This window comes from Dermacentor variabilis, chromosome 3 (genome assembly GCF_050947875.1).
Source record: "Dermacentor variabilis isolate Ectoservices chromosome 3, ASM5094787v1, whole genome shotgun sequence".
NCBI classification, from domain to species: Eukaryota; Metazoa; Arthropoda; class Arachnida; order Ixodida; family Ixodidae; genus Dermacentor; species Dermacentor variabilis.
In genome coordinates this window covers 86,265,304-86,282,129 of record NC_134570.1, presented here as the reverse complement: position 1 = coordinate 86,282,129, position 16,826 = coordinate 86,265,304, and the positions used below count along the sequence as shown (strand labels likewise).

Sequence of the window (16,826 nt, the reverse complement as noted above, 5' to 3'; positions counted from 1 at the left end):
ATCTGAAAAAAGAATAGAAGTACGAAGTTTACAAATCCGCTCGTTAGCATCAAAATCTAATATCACATCTCTATATTGTAGCATCTCAATCGGGCAAGTCTGACGTATGAATTTATGACGTGTGTGAAGTTGTTACAATGCTTGTCAAGGTTTTGCGAATGCCACATTCAGGAGTTAGTGATGTGTTTTAGGGTGGCATATGTTATATCATTTTCGTCCGCAATAAATGAAATATTAAATGCAGCTTAGAGAATTGCGACATTATTTTTAGTTGGTGAGGTGCGGGGTTGTATACTTCAGGTAGCGTTTCTTTAAATTTCACATATTTTCAGAATTATAAAAAAAGTGGAAGTTAAATAAAAATTCGTGGTTTCTGAAATCTCATTTTAACGGTTTCTTTTGAGTTCAACATAACTAATTAATTTCGGTGCAGTGATTGTCAGAAGAAACCATCGCTCATTTCCCATGTAGGAGCTAAAGCTTCCGGTTAGGTTCGATTTAGAATATTATTGCTGAAAGAAGAAGCAAGACGGGTAGCGTATTTACAGTATGGGGGCCGCAATTCGAAGGGGGCAAAAATGCGAAAACACTCTTGTACTTAGATTTAGGTGTACGTTAAGGATGCCCAGGTGGTCTAAATTTTCCAGATTCCCCAACTACGCCATGCCTCACAATCAGATCATGGTCTTGTCACGTAATACCGCATATTTTTTTATTTACAGAATGTACAGTTTTTTACAGTAATTGACAAAGCAGGCTAGTCATTAAACCGTTCACTTCTTCAGACCTAAGCTCGTGCTCATGTTCCTCAGCTTTGTGCAGAGCTGCGCAACATATTTCCACTTGGCGTAGAAGCGCCGTCCCGCTGCTTTTTAGGCAGAAAAAGACTGGTAGCGTTTTAGGCGGCTGACCTGAACAACGTCATTGGAAGTCTGGATGAAGCGAGTAGTAGGTGTGACCGGAGACATATCGTAGGTTACGTAGGTTACCTGACAGAGGAGCCGGTAAGCGCCGGAATAGCGGGATATAAGTTTTTTCGAGAGGCCGAAACGGCGGGTGGGAGATCGAAGAGGGACAAGATCCCAGAGAATATAATCGGCGTCCCGGGGACTACTGTCGCAAATGCTTTTACTCTTGTTCTGAGAACCACAAAGGCGACGGTGAGCAACTTGGCGTGTTTCTTGGGCTCGAGCAATGACATTGCTTGTATACTAAGACACGGACTCTTGAGGGGTAGACAGTATTGTATTAAAAAGCAATACTGAATCTCGGCCGCACAACAAATAAAACGGCGAGTAACGTGCAGTGTCGTGGCGTGATGAATTGTACGCTAATATGACAAACGGGCGAGCAGTATCCCAGTCACGATGGTCATCAGAAACATATATGAAGAGCATGTCTGTTATTATTCGATGAAGCCGCTCCTTAAGACCATTGGTCTGCGGATGACATGCATTAGTAAATTTGTGCTTGGTAGAATAAGGACGTAATAAGGAATGTGACTCGAGCAGCTGGTCGCGCAGCAATATTGCCGCTAGGTGTCACGAGCCAGCGCTGAAAAAGAAGTTGGGACTGGAACGCGCGCTCAGCAAGAGACGGGCGCTGGGGTAGAAGAAGTAGAAGCTGAGGACGCCGGCTTGAATTTATTGTACGCCATCTTGTACAACCGTCTGCCTCGCCTACGCCAGGCACATCTTATATTGTCTTTTCGTGACAATATGTATATATATATATATATATATATATATATATATATATATATATATATATATATATATATATATATATATATATATATATATGTGTGTCTGTGTATGTGTGTGTATGTGTATGTATGTATGTGTGTATGTGTGTGTTTGTATGTATGTATGTATGTGTGTGTGTGTGTGTGTGTGTGTGCATGTGCATGTTTGAAGAACTACGTAGAGTGGGAATAGACACGAAGAAATATACACCTTATTGACTCTCGTCTATAGACAGTCTAAAGACGAAGAATGAACAACAATAAAGAGAGACTGTATCGACTTTTTTCTATAGACTGTCTATAGACTGCGAGTAGACAAAAAGAAATAGAATTATTATCGACATTCGTCTATAGAAAGTCTATAGACAAATAACAGAGAAAAATAAATAGAGGCTGTATAGACTTTCGTGTATATGTAGTGTATAGAGAGGAAGTAGACAAAAAAGGAAGGAACACCGTGTCAACTTTTTTCTATAGACTGTCTATAGACTGCGAATAGACAAAACGAAATAAAAATCTTATCGACTTTTGTCTATAGAAACTCTATAGACAAATGATAGAGAAAAATAAATAGAGGCAGTATCGACTTTTGTCTATAGGTGTCTGTTGTGGGAAAGCAGACAAAAAAGAAACGAACACCATATCGAGTTTTTTCTATACACTGTCTATAGACTGCGCATAGACAAAAAGAAATAGAAACTTTATCGACTTTTGTCTATAGACAGTCTGTAGACTTTGTATCAACAAAAGTTCAAATCTATAGATTCTATAGGATCTATAGAAAGGCAAGGTCGTCTATAAAAAGTCTATAGACTTTCTATAGACAGTCTAAAGTCATTTTTGTAAGGGTTAGCAGCCCAACACCACACACACTAAGCAAGCACGGCGCGGATATAGAGTTTACTTGAATCTTATTTATATCCACAGAGACAAGATTGAATGGCACTGCCTTTATACCATTATCACTTTCTGAAAGCGAAACCATCGCACAAAGAAAAAAATAGATATTAGGAGCCATTCCACTCTGTGGAGATGGATGACCAGTTAAGCTGTAGCACATCAGATAGGATTAGACAAGGGGCCATATATTTATTTTCGCCATTTGGTAATGGTAGTGACGATAGCCTTGTGGTTACTGTGATATATGCGGGTTGGCCCGTTTACAACCTTAGACAGAATCTTGGCCAAAGTAGAATCTATGCACGACCGTTGCTACTTAATTGAGTTACTTCGATTGGTCTAGCACTTCAAACCAAATTCTTGTTGCACAAGCTCAGTGAACCATTTCTTTTCTGGTTTTGAAATGCCCACATTGAAGCCTCCAATGGTGATCACAAGGGTAGTGTCATCGCGGCTAACCAATGCAAAGTGCGTGGTCATGAACTTCTTAATACCACAGTTGGGTGTGCCTGAATATATATAGACAGTGGATATCATAATTCCGTCTTTCGTTTGTACAGCACACACAACTCCACAGTCGGTGCCCCTCTCCTCTTACGAGTTAAGGTTGTATGGAAGTATTCATACATTTCCTCCTCTGCATATATGGCAATGCCTTCTGCGCGTGAAGCCATGTGCGATTCCAGCATACCCATCGACGGAAAACAATGAAGCTTCATTATTGTTATTATTATTATTATTATTATTATTATTATTATTATTATTATTATTATTATTATTATTATTATTATTATTATTATTATTATTATTATTATTATTATTATTATTATTATTATTATTATTATTATTGGCGGAGCACTCGAAGCCTGCTTCACCTCCGCCGCATGACAGTCCGATACTCCGATACCTCCGGGATCGGCCGGCATTTTTGCTCCCTGACACGACAAATGCATTTCGGGCCAAAGGTACATAGCTCCGCTGTGAACGCGCCTGTGCAGTTAGTACTGCCGCCCTGTATTTTGTCTCGACGGCACTATCACCATCGGCACGGTCTCGCGAGGAGCTGCTAGCGGTTCGCGTTCGTTATCTCCCTTGCCTCTTGACGGCGATGACGCGCTAAATCTGCACCATCATTGCGTCGTGCATTCCTCCTTCGACTAAGCAAGTTTTCGGCGGCACACGTTCGCTTTTGTATTGACATTAAAGCTTTAAACTGCTCGATTTCGAGAGAAAAAACGAATGTACATCGAAAGCGGACGGGCCGCAAGGAATGTAGTACAGTACTCACGGACGGAGCGATGCCATTGATCAGATTATCACAAAAGACTGGGCTCGGTCAGGTCGCCCTTATAAACGTTCTTTTTCAGCATCAGTTTTGCTTTCAAATAGATTACTTCTAAAACATTTGTGCAATACAGACGCACGTTTAATAATTATTCGCTCAGCTAGATAATCTCGAAGACTGGCTCCAAGCTAATCATGTCCGTTAGCTGCCTAAGATCAATTATTGACAATTTAATTATCGTACCTTCGTTTATTACGCAAACAACTAATCAACTTACACCGTATCTAGAGGCTAGCAATTTCAACACTCGAATGATAACAATAATGTCAGCAAGATTTATATTGCTCTATTAAAGTTTGGCGCCGTTAAAAAATAACTGCCTTGATATTCATGGTGCAGTAGGCTTCTCAAAAACCAGGTGCGATTGCTTCGATGGGTCTTCTTGGCGCAATTCAACTTCATCAACTTAAGCACCTGTGCCCAACAGTGCACTTCTGCTTCTGCTCCTACGCTATACAGGAAACACTTCAGCGCTACGGTATATCACACAAGGTGTGCGAGAACATTGTGCGTGCTCCCGATTACTATATAAGCGTTGGTGGCATCAGGGTCGGTTTTCTGGCGTCATTAAGCTGCCGGGTGGAGAGCAACGGATAACTTTTAGTACATTGTATCAAATAGAGTAGCGCGCACATGTGTGTTAGAACAAAAAGTACTGAAGTATTGGGGTGAGTTCCTTGCCGCATATATTTTAAGTGTCTATTGTGAACACATAAAGAAAGAAAATACCGGATTTTTTTAGAATTAATGTTGACATAAGTATGCTAGTCAAGGGAAACATGAGTTCCGACCCTAGTGCCCGAGGTGGAAGCAGTCCCAAACCACACGGCTACATTGGCACACGGTTTATTAAGGCGAAGGGCTCAAGTGGCTCGTAGCAATTGCTCATACACCCCCCTCCCCCAATAAGCGGTGTCTAGTCCAGTGATACAAAGTAGAAGAGTGATACAAGATAAGTAGAGGAATGGTACAAAAAATACCAGCAGCTCCTTCCCGAAAAAAGAACGACATAATCAGGAATGGCTAATACCGTCGTAAGGAAGCAAAGATGCAGTGGCTGAATATGAATGAAGAAACCAAAGGAAAAAAAGAACGAAGGAAAGAAAGATGGAACAGAAGAATGAAAGAGAGAACAAAGAAAGAAACGAAAAAAGAAAGACAAAGAGAAAGTAAAAAAAAATCATGAGCCATTCCACTCCGTGAAGGTGGTTGACGAGCGAAGCTATTTAGCACATGACTCGGAGGTGACACATAGTTTTGAACAAAAGGTACAAACTCATTTATTGTCCTGAGGGTCGTCATTATTTCACTCGCAATTGCAATCACATTCTTTGAGAATGTCAAATCGGTGCACGTACGCCGCTGGATGGACGGTTGGGCCAGATCAGTGTGGCATCGCAAGGGGTATGTCTGCAACACGGAACGCGTAAACCGCTCCCTTTTCGATGCCCACACATACACATTGAAATCACAGACAACAACAACAGAGATAGTGTCATCGCATCTAATTCACGCAAAGTGAGTAGCCATGAAACTTACGGGACTATGAGTCATTGCATTTTTTGCTTGCTTACTGGGGTATGAGCCATTGATGATGACATTCTTCGACATGCTGCTTTGTATGTTGTATGCGTGATTAGAAAGAATTTAAGTACTGTTCGCTTTACTTTACTGAGGGCTCGTAGCCTCTGTCTTAGGGGGCTATGAGGCATTGCATTTTTTGTTTGATTGGGAGTATTCGTGTTGCTATACAGTTTTTTCATTGACACTTTTAACCGAATTATAATATTTGAGAAGTTGAATAATTATATAGGGCTAGTTATTTAATTAGGCCAAATAAAAAACTTAATCTGAGTATCTCCAAGCGATGGCAAACAACATTACCTTGAGTCTGTTCAGCTACGTTGTATTTGCATATTTTTAATGTTTCTCTCAAGTTACAGGGGACACCCTGCATATACGCATAGGTATATACAGTGCTTGACTATGCGTATGGCTTGCAGTTGAATTGACACCATGTAATTATTCGTCCTTTCATTACAGATTATAAGTCCCGATTTTTCTGTGTAAACTTAAGGTCTAGGTTTGTCGCTGCCTTGCCACAAATATTCGCAAGTGTCTAAATCACATGCGTTGTCCGTTAGTGGCAGAATGTCGTCATCCTACATCAATCCGGGGACCTTCTGTTGCGCGATTTGTCTATTACTCATGCAAGATAAATCAGACCCTAATTAACTGTTTTCCAGTCGCCCCCCCCCCCTCCCCCCCCCCCCGCCCCCGACAACAGTGCCACATTGAAGTGATCGCGCATCGCAACCAGCTTGGAGAGGTCGGTTTTCACGCCTCCCATTTCCAGCCACCCTAAAGCTGTGACTTCGGCGTGGCGCCGCTAAGTTAGAGGGTGTGGGTTGGAATGCCAGCCTAGGCGAGCGCATTTCCACGGCAACGAAATGCAAGAAGTGTAGCGTACCGTGCATTGTGTGGAAGTTGAAAGAACGCCCAGGTAGGCAAAATTAATCGGGAGTCTGCGACTACGATGTGTCTGATAATTATATCGTCGTCTTTGCTCGTAAAACCGAAGCATTTATTATAATTCACTTTAAACAATCAATCTATTCGCGGCAAAGCACTCAACTTAAAATTCCGATATTTTCCGTCCCAACCCAGATCTAATCGGGTCCGCACTGCCCCATCTGTTACGAATTACGGAAAAACATTATCCAATGCTTTCCCCCAGAGAGTTGCTATTAAGGTAAATAGCATTATTTGCCTTTATTCAGCCATTTCGAACATATCTGTCCGTCCGTCCGTCCGTCCATCCGTCCGTCCATCCATCTGTCCGTCTGTCTGTAATCTTACGCCGACCCAGTGGCGGAAGTAGTCTACCTGCTTGGGCCCCTAGCTATGTGATCCTTTCATTCCTGATGACGCAAGGAAACCAAGCCTGATGCCACCAATGCTCAGAAATCTATTAGCGCAGATAATGCTCCCGCACACCTTTTTTGATTTATCATGGCGCGGAGGCGTTTCTTGTACAATGTAGGAGAAAACATTGTAAAGACAGAGGTGCACGGTTGGGTGCATCTGTTCTAAGTTCAACTTGAATTGCGTCAAGAAAACCTGTCCGAGTATTCGCACCTGCTTTATTAGGTGCCTACTGCACCAACAATATACAGGCGGTCTTCTTTAACGGCACCGAATATTAAGGAATAGATCAATGTAAATCTTCCTGACATTATTGTTATCATTCGAGTGTTCAGATAGTAACCTCGGGATACGGATCAAGTTGAGCAGTTGTGTGTGCAATTTACGAATGTATGTTAATTGCCATTTAAATAATTGTTTTGGGTGGCTAAAGCAAATTAGCAGTCTGGAGCCTGTCTTCGACATATTGTAGTTGAGCGAATATACGCTTAATAATCATGCTTCTGTAAGAGCTAAGAACAAATATTTTGTAATTAAGCGTTCTCTGAAAGCCTAACTTACGCGGAAAACGATCGTGGGTAGCATCGACCTGACCGCTTCCAGCCTTTCGAGATATTGCGATGAATGGCACGGCTCCGTGAGCATGTTCCTTGCGGCCAGGCGACTGTCTATATTTATTCACATCGTTTTTCCGAAGGCAAGCCGTTGAGAGTTGAAATGTCAATGTAGCAATGAACGTGCACTGCCGAAAGCGTGCTTGTTCGCAGAAACGATGCACGATTGAATGATAGTGCAGATTTAGCGCGTCATTGCTCTCAAGGCATTGCGCGCTGCCGCCAACGGAAGCAAGATAACGAAGTTGAACTGCTTGGCTGCTTCTTACGGGGCCGCGCCAGCCAAGGGCGGCAATACTGACGTCACAGGCGCATTTTTTGTCGGTTTCGCTTTAACAAAGAGATAATGCTACAAATGCAGTGTCATTCGTTCTTGTCTCGAGGATTTAAACACGGGTTTTAATGCTCTCCACACCGCGTTTGTTTCCAAGAGTAGGTGTAAGCAGGAAAATGTTCACTCACACCCGAAAACACACAAACACCCTCGCACGCACACATACGCACTCTCTCTCCCTCGCACAAGCACACACTCTCTTCCTCACAAGCACTCGCACGCTCTCTCCATCGCACGCACATATATCCATGCGCGCACAAACACGCACTTTTGTCCGCAGGCATGCATGCTGAAAGACGAATACGCACGGTCGCACACGTGCACATTCACACGCCGCCATGCATGCGCCGCAAGCACGCAAGCGCACGCACACATGCACTAACACGCAGATCCAGGCATGCACACACACCGCGAACACTCCCACACGCATACACGTACTCGCGTGCATGCATTTGCAAATATGGAGGCACTAGCACGCACACACACTCTCCCCTTGCACGCACACACACGCAGTCTCTCTCTCCCTCGCGCATACACACGCTCTTTCTCCCTCGCACACAAACACACTTTCTGTCTCCCCCGCACACAAACGCACTCTCCCTCGCATGCACGTACTCTCTCTCCATCCGTCATACACACACACACACACACACACACACACACACACACACACACACACACACACACACACACACACACACACACACACACACACACACTACGCGCACGCACAGGCATCCACGCAAACACGCACACATTTCTTCGCAATCGTGCATGCTGAAATTCGAAAACCCGTTGGCACGCGTACACGTTCACACGCGGCCACGCATGCACCGTAAGCGCGTGCACATGCGCACGCACACACGCCGCGAACGCTGACACATGCATACACGCACTCGCGCGCATGCAAACGCAAATACGGAGGCACACGCGCGCACACTCATGCACAGAGCGAACATGCGCATAGAACCATACCCAGGCACGCTCAAGACATGCACATGCATAACCACTCTGTACCATCTCGGCTGCTTCTCAAAAGCCTGCACGTGCCAACAGGCTGCATAACAGTCCCTCTACCAATACCTTTTCAATGTCAGCTGTAATAAATCGCTTTAAGGTTTAAATTTGGCGCTTTTTTAAGCCAATGTGCCCTCTGGCGGGAGGGTGCAAAACGATTTTCTCCTGTCGTTGGACTTCACCGCCCCTGTCTGACTTTCTTTAACTGCTTTAACGTACCACCAATGTTCCGACTAAGTGCCAAAATGCATATGTTGCTAGAAGGGACTACCCTCTTGTTGTCGTCATTTGAAACTTTTTGACCCTCGCCCTATATTCTGAAATATAAATTCGAAAAAAAATTTTCCCATTGAGGTACACTTTTGCGTTGCTGTGAAGTTCCGAAGGAGAATGTCCAGAATTCCTGGACATGAGATAGTTATAGTAGGCTTTCCATGAATAGCTGGGAAGATATTGTTTAAAGAATTTATACGTTTTCTTGTTGAAATAAATTTTCTGACAACTTTCAATACCAGCGACACAAAGTGTGCGCAATGAAGTGCACGCAATTAATTACTTGCGATCAAGTAAATATGTAACTATTCCATTAATTCTTTGACTAAGTGACGTACACGGTATTTACAATACTTTATTCAGCTATTAGTTAAGATAATCACTTCATTCACGAGGCAAGCTAGAACAGAGGACACAGCTTTGGAAACTAATATGGTGAGAATTAGAATAAGATCCCCGGGGCCGTGACACGCTGCACTCTTGTCAATGTGCAGGTTCACCCAGGCAAAGCCAGATGCTGAGTCTTTGTTTTCTCATTTTAACGCTCCACAAGATTTTCTCTAAAAGATTGATCTTGCACTCCTATATGGCTTCATAATGACAGCCACTTGGGACATGGATGCCAGGAGATCAGCAACGCATTATTTTACCATTGCCCCTACCTGGAGTGCCTTCTCCAAGCCCAAGCAACAGTGAAAAGCTGCGCTTCATGGAGAGTAGAGAATAGAAGCTTGCGTCATTCAAGGGACGAAACTTGTGCACAATGGGTTCATAGCTTGCGACATAGTCTTTCTTTGCAGCGCGCGAACATGGGGCAAGTTTTTTCTTGTGCTGCGGATGTATTCACAAGATAACGAAGGTGGATGACCTACGACATTTTCTAAAACCAATCGTTAGCGAAGCGAAACGTCATGTGAAGGAGGGAAAGAGATAAGTAGAAGGCAGGGAGGTTAACGAGAATAACCTCCGGTTCGCTACCCGACACCGGAGGAATGGGTAGCGAATATAATGAAAACAAAGGTAACAGGGAGAGGAGGGAAGGAAAGAAGGAAATTGTGGGGAGTTCGCTGACGTGTGTGGTCTTACAGAAATTGCATTAATAGTCACAGATGGTCGCACAAGCCCGTCGTCCTTAAGAAGCACGAAAGCGCCTTCACCACTTTATGGGCCGACGGGCGATGGGGGAAGTGTTCCAAGCACCTGCACAGAAAGCGGCTGATTGTCCAGTTTTTGGAAAGCTTTGGCAAGTTCTTGTCTCTCTGTGGTGTATCGTCGCCAGTGGCATAGCCGGTGGTCGATGTTTTCTTCGGTGCCACAGACCTCGGATGCTGCACTGTCAGTCACTCCAATTAATGTAGAGTATGCCTTTGTGAAGGCAACTCCAAACCAAAGGCGACAGAGAAGCGTAGCTTCACGTCGAGGAAGTCCGAGTGGAGGTCGGAGTTGCAGGGAAGGGTTTAGTAGATCCAGTCGTATAAGTCGTAAGTTTGGCGAGTTCCACTCGGGCAGTGTGAGACTGTTTGCCAGGTGTCGAAGCTGCCTTGCGGCGTGTCCTCCAAAGCGGAATTGGAACGCTGTGCTCTTCTTGATGTGCTGTGCGAGCAGCGTTATCGGCGGAATCATTGATACTGATTCCACAATGGCCACGTACCCATTGAAAGGCGACCTCGCGACCATTTTGTTGGACGTGATGGTAAAGTTTCGCGTCTTCGTATGTCAATTGGTCGTGGCATCCGCGTCGGAGAACTCACTGCGTGCACTGTAATGCCGGTTTTGAATCACAGAACACAGCCCATTTTCTAGGCCTTTCAGAATCAATGAATTCCAGTGCTCGACGCAGGGCCGTTAGTTGTGCCGCCGTTGAGGTCCCGACATGCGATGTCTTGAACCTCAGTATCATTCCTCGCGTTGGTATAACCACGGCACCACCAGAACTGCACGACGTAGTCGATGCATCGGTATAGATGTGCACGTGGTGGCTGTACTTTTCATGCAAAAGAAGTAAGCTCAGGTGTTTCAGAGCAGGGGCCGGTAGATCTGCCTTCTTCTGCAGTCCTGGAATCATTATATTGTTACGTGTGGAAAGACACAGACGAGGGATGCTATTTACACGCTATTTACACTGGAGCCAGGCAGCCAGGTTGACACTCGCTCGTGCCACAGGCACCGACCAACTTCTTCGTCGTTCTCGCGGCGGCTCGTCTCCTGAGCATCCCTCAATTATATCGTAATATTACCCCATGGCGGCAAAAGCCCCGCCACGGTGCTGCTAAATATCCAAGGTGCATGGAGAGTTTTAGGGCTTGAGTCGGGCAACGTGGACGGTGTCACTGGTTGTCACAGCGGAGGACGTAGTGGGCGTGGCTAGAATGATTTCATAGGTGACATCGGTCACTTTGCGTATCACGCGATATGGGCCTGTGTAAGAGGAAAGCTGTTTTTCACAAAGGCCGACTTTACGCGATGGTGACCAAAGCAACACGAGGGCGCCGGCTAAAATGGACATCACGGTGACGGAGGTCGTGGCATTGTTTCTGCTTGTCTTGAGACACTTGTAGGCGAGCGCGTGCAAGCTGGCAAGCATATTCAGCATGGGCAATTGCGTCAGGGGCATAGTCGCTAGTTGAAGCTGTGGCGGACGGAAGCACAGTGTCCAGTGGTAGCGTCGGTTCGCGGCAATACAAGAGGTAAAATGGGGAAAAGCCAGCAGTTTGGAGACGGGAAGAGTTGTATGCAAAGGTAATGTAAGGTAGAGCCAGGTCCCAGTCACGGTGGTCGTTTGAAATGTATTAGGATAGCATGTCTGTAAGGGTGCGGTTCGAACGCTCAGTGAGGCCGTTCGTTTGGAGGTGTTAGGAGGTGGTAAATTTATGCTGTATTGAGCAGGCACGCATGATGTCGTCAATGACTTTGGCGAAAAAGGTCCGGCCGTGGTCTGTAAGCAATTGACGCGGAGCACCATGCATCAAAATGATGTCATGTAGCAGGAAGTCGCACAACTGGTCGGAAAAGCACGGGTTACGGCGCAGCGGGTCGCGTAGGCCGCCGCGACTGCAACCCTCTTGTTTCCTGGTGAAGATTCCGGAAATGGGCCGAGAAGGTCCAAGCCGACGTGATGGAAGGGCTCGGCAGGGCTGTCGAGCGGCTGCAGGTAACCAGCGGGGAGCTAGGAAGGCTTCTTGCGTCGTTGGCAAAGTTCACAAGCTGGGACGTAACGTCGTACGGAACGGGCAAGGCCCGGTTAGAAAAAACGTCGACGTACACGGGCATAGGTTCGAGATACGACGGGGTGTCCTGCCGTTGGTGCGTCGTGACGCTCTTCTAGAAAGGTGGAGCGGAGGTGTTTAGGTACTACAAGCAGGAACGCAGAGTCGTCTGGATGAAGGTTACGACGGTACAGAGTACCGTTGCGGAGGAAGAAGAGGCGTAGAGTAGCATCGGTCGGAGAGTGTTCAAAACGGTCGATGAGTGCTCTGATGTAGGCGTCACGGCGTTGCTGGTCGGGATACAGAGAATACGCAAGAAGCACTGGAAATATTGGAGGAGTCAGAGTCGTCAACCGGTTAACGCGACAAACTGTCAGCGTCTTGGTGCAGGGGGCCAGACTTGTACACCACGGAATATGAAAATTCCTGTAGCCTCAAAGCCCATCGACCAAGCCGGCCTATAGGATATTTTAGCGATGAGAGCCAGCAAAGAGCCTGATGGTCAGTGACTACGGAAAAAGGGCGACCGTAAAGGTAAGGACGGAACTTCGCAACCGCCCAGACAACAAGGCATTCGCGTTCCGTAATGGAATAGTTACGCTCCGATGGTGCTAGGGGGCGGCTCGCATAAGCAATAACGCGATCCTTGCCGCGCTGACGCTGGGCTAAGACGGCACCTACGAAATGACCGCTGGCATCTGTACGTAATTCTGTAGGGCATCAGGGTCCAAGTGGGCGAGAATAGGTGGTGAGTTTAGAAGAGTGACGAGACGAGAGAAGGTGGCGGCTTCTGCAGTACCCCACGAGAATTGTACGCCTTTCTTCAAAAGATTAGTTAGGGGCCTAGCAATTGTCGCAAAATCTGGAACAACACGACGAAAGTACGAGCACAGCCCTACAAAACTACGAACGTCTGCGGCTGTCTTCGGAACCGGAAACTCTCGGACAGCGGGAGTTTTGTCGTGATCAGGCTGTACTCCGGAAGCGTGAACGAGATGGCCCAGAAGAGTAATTTGTCGGTGGCCAAAACGACATTTGGATGAGTTAAGTTGCACCTTCGCCTTTCGAAATACATGAAGTATAGTTGCGAGACGCTCAAGGGGAGTGTCGAACGTTGGCGAGAAGACGATGACGTCATCGAGATAGCAGAGGCATGTGGACCATTTGAAACCTTGGAGCCAGGAGTCCATCATATGCGCAAAGGTGGCAGGGGCGTTGCATAATCCAAACGGCATTACTTTAAATTGGTATAGGCCATCAGGTGTGATGAACGCGGTTTTTTCTTTGTCCATATCGTGAACAGCAATGTGCCAATATCCCGAACGATGATGAATAGACCAGAAATATCTGGGACCGTGCTGGCAGTCAAGGGCGTCGTTTATACGCGGGAGCGGGTAGACGTCCATTTTTGAAATGCTGTTCAGGTGACGGTAATCTACACAGAAGCGCCACGTGCCCTCCTTCTTCTTAACCAACACCACAGGTGACACCCAGGGACTCGATGAAGGCTCAATGATGTTTTTAACGAGCATTTTGTTCACTTCATCTTGAATAACTCAGCGTTCCGATACATAAACTCGATACGGTCGTCGGTGAATAGGCGCAGCATTGCCAGTAAGCATGCGATGTTTGACCGCGAGCGTCTGGCCTAAAGGGCGATCGTCGAAGTCGAAAATATCGCGGTAGGACGATAATACTTCGCAAAGGTCTTTAGCCTGCGTAGAGGACAGGTCCGTCGCAACCATTTTTTTATGTTGGGATCGACGCCCGAGGCTGGCGAGAGGGGCATGCTAAGGTCGGGAGAACCGTCGGTCGATAACGCTGCCACGTATTGGTCGCCGAGACAATCAGTGGTGGCAAGACAAATACCTTGCGGTAGAATTTGCTTTGCCAATCCTAAGTTACTGACATGCATGCGAGTGTGGTTCGCAGTAATAGTAACTATACTGTGAGGCACGGTGACGTCATACTGTATTGGGATGTCGGGCTGAGGAGTGACGAGGTACTCGCCATCAGGAACTGGTGGGAAAGACAACAGTTCAATGTAGGCTATGGACTTTGGCGGCAGGCGAAGAAAGCCGTTGTAGCGTAAGCGGCAGTGGGGTGCGTCAGAAGGTTCTGCGAGCATCGGCAACTCAAGGCGAAGGCTACTGGAAGAGCAGTCAAGGAGGGCAGAATGGGCGAAGAGAAAATCGAGGGCGAGAATAAGGTTGTGGGGGCAATGAGCAATTACGGTGAAGAGGACAGGAGTGTGGTGGCCGGCGATGCTGACACGTGCCGTTCACATGCCGATGATAGGCACAGTACCGCTATCCGCAACGCGGACGACGCGTGCCGACGCTGGGCAGAGGAGCGTGTTCATTCGTCGTCGGAAGGCAGCACTCATAATAGAAAGATGTGCTCCTGTATCGATGAGTGCCGTGACAGGATAGCCGTCAACGTCAACGTCAAGAAGGTTTCGGTTAGTACGTAACGTGAGCAGAGGATTTGAGGGCAGGGTCGACAACGCAGCTTCACCTCCAGAAGCTTCAGTGCCTAGTTTTCCGACTGGGTGCGGGAGGCGATAGGCGGCGAAGAAAAGCGGCGGGGTTGGGGCGAACGAGACTCGTGGGGTCGAGGTGAGGGCGAGTTGCTGTAGCGAAGGTTCGGAGCAGGGACATCAGCGGTAGTGAGTTCTTGGCGGGTGGCACAGGGTACAGAAAGTCCAAAGGTGCGGGAATAAGTGGGGGCGTAAGTTCGAGGAGGTGGTGGCCATCGGTTGCGGCAGTGACGGGCAACGTGGTCAATGCGACAGCAGTGGAAGCAGATCCGCCTGTCATCAGGGGTGCGCCATTCGGACGGGTTGCGGCGAGATGTGGCAGAAAACGACTGCCGGGGACGAGGAGGGCCGCTAGATAACTGGGGAACGCTGGGTCGAGACGTGGAACACACGGTGTTCAGACCCATGTTTTCAAATTCCTGTCTGACGGCGGCCTGAATCATCGCAATGGCGGTTGCTGGCGGATCGGGAGGCGTCGTGGAGAAGGCTGGCGAACAGGCGGCCTCGAGTTCACGGCGAGGAATACGGGTGACGTCGTCACAGGTGGTGGTCTGACGCGGTCGACCCTCACATGTCGACGTAGCAGCAGTGTTGGGTAGGCGCGCAATGTGGTGTGAGATATGGCGGCTCTTAGCCTGTTCAAGGCGACGGCATTCTTTTATAATGGCGTCGATAGTCGAGACGTTGCCGAAAACAAGCAAATTGAAAGCGTCGCCGGCGATGCCTTTTAGCAAATGTGCCACTTTATCTGCTTCCGACATATGATCATCAGCTTTACGGCATAGAGCCAAGACGTCGAGGATGTAGGAAACGTATGGCTCTGTAGATGACTGAATACGAGACGCAAGAGCCTTTCTCGCCGCAGCCTTGCGCCCAATGGGGCCGCCGAACAGTTCCTGTAGCTTTTCTTTGAAACTGTCCCAACTGGTTATTTCGTCATCATGTGTTTGGTGCCACACGCGTGGGGTGCCGCTGAGATAAAAGCTGACATTGGCGAGCATAATCGTTGGGTCCCACCTGTTATTAGCGCTGGCATGTTCATAGAGCTTGGTCCAGACGTCGACATTCTGTCCCTCCAGGCCAGAGAACACACCTGGGTCATCATATGGGGCAACCGTGACGATTGGAGCAGTCGGACAAGCCGAAGCCGTTGCAGAGGCGGGTTCGTCACCGGGAGGCATGGTGACAAGCTCGGTGTGCCGACCACTTTGGAGTTCCGTGGTGAGGACGGGGATCGCGGACCTCCACCGGAAATGTTACGTGTGGAAAGACACGGATGAGAGATGCTATATACACGCTATTTACACTGGAGCCAGGCAGCTAGGCTGACACTCGCTCGTGCCAAGGGCACCGACCAACTTCGTCGTTCTCGCAGTGGCTCGTCTCTTGAGCATCGCTAAATCATATCGTGATAATAAGTACTGCGGACGGCTCAAACAACACGTAGGAAACGCTGGCTTGGCCACAGGTGCGTACCCTGAAGTAAACGACGCACAATGTGCACTGACAATACCGCTAAATGTAGAGCAGGGCCTTGCAGCAGTGAGGTTTCCCAAATGGTGGGAAAGGTTGCTAGCACAATGCCTGAGATGCATACGCATTGTCTAAACGGTAATGTGCGTCGTGATTGGGTAATCCTGCGCAAGGGCAATTGTTTCAGCCGTTGATGCACTGCGTGGTAAGCCAAGACATATCTTAAGGCTTGGGCTTGAATACTCTGAATCATACGCAGGTTAGTCTTGCAGGTGTTGGATATTGCAAGCAGGCTGTATCGCAGGAATCCAAGGAACAACGCTATATGCAGCTGTAGCATAGCTTGTATAGATACTCCCCAACTTTTTCCTGCCAGGAACCTTAATAAGTGACAGATAGCAGTCAGCCGCTCTTTCACGTAAATCACGTGCGGAGTCCAAGATAGTTCTGTCAATT

General features: G+C 47.2%; 1 protein-coding gene across 1 annotated transcript in view; it reads right to left on the bottom strand.

Moving 5' to 3' along the window:
* Positions 1–16,440, bottom strand: part of LOC142574037 (uncharacterized) — a 34,691-nt gene extending 18,251 nt beyond the window's left edge. The window contains exon 1 of the mRNA XM_075683214.1: positions 15,915–16,440. Coding sequence (XP_075539329.1) covers positions 15,915–16,078 — 164 coding nt within the window. The 5' untranslated portion in view covers positions 16,079–16,440. The remainder of the gene's footprint in view (positions 1–15,914) is intronic.
* Positions 16,441–16,826: the final 386 nt, after the last annotated feature.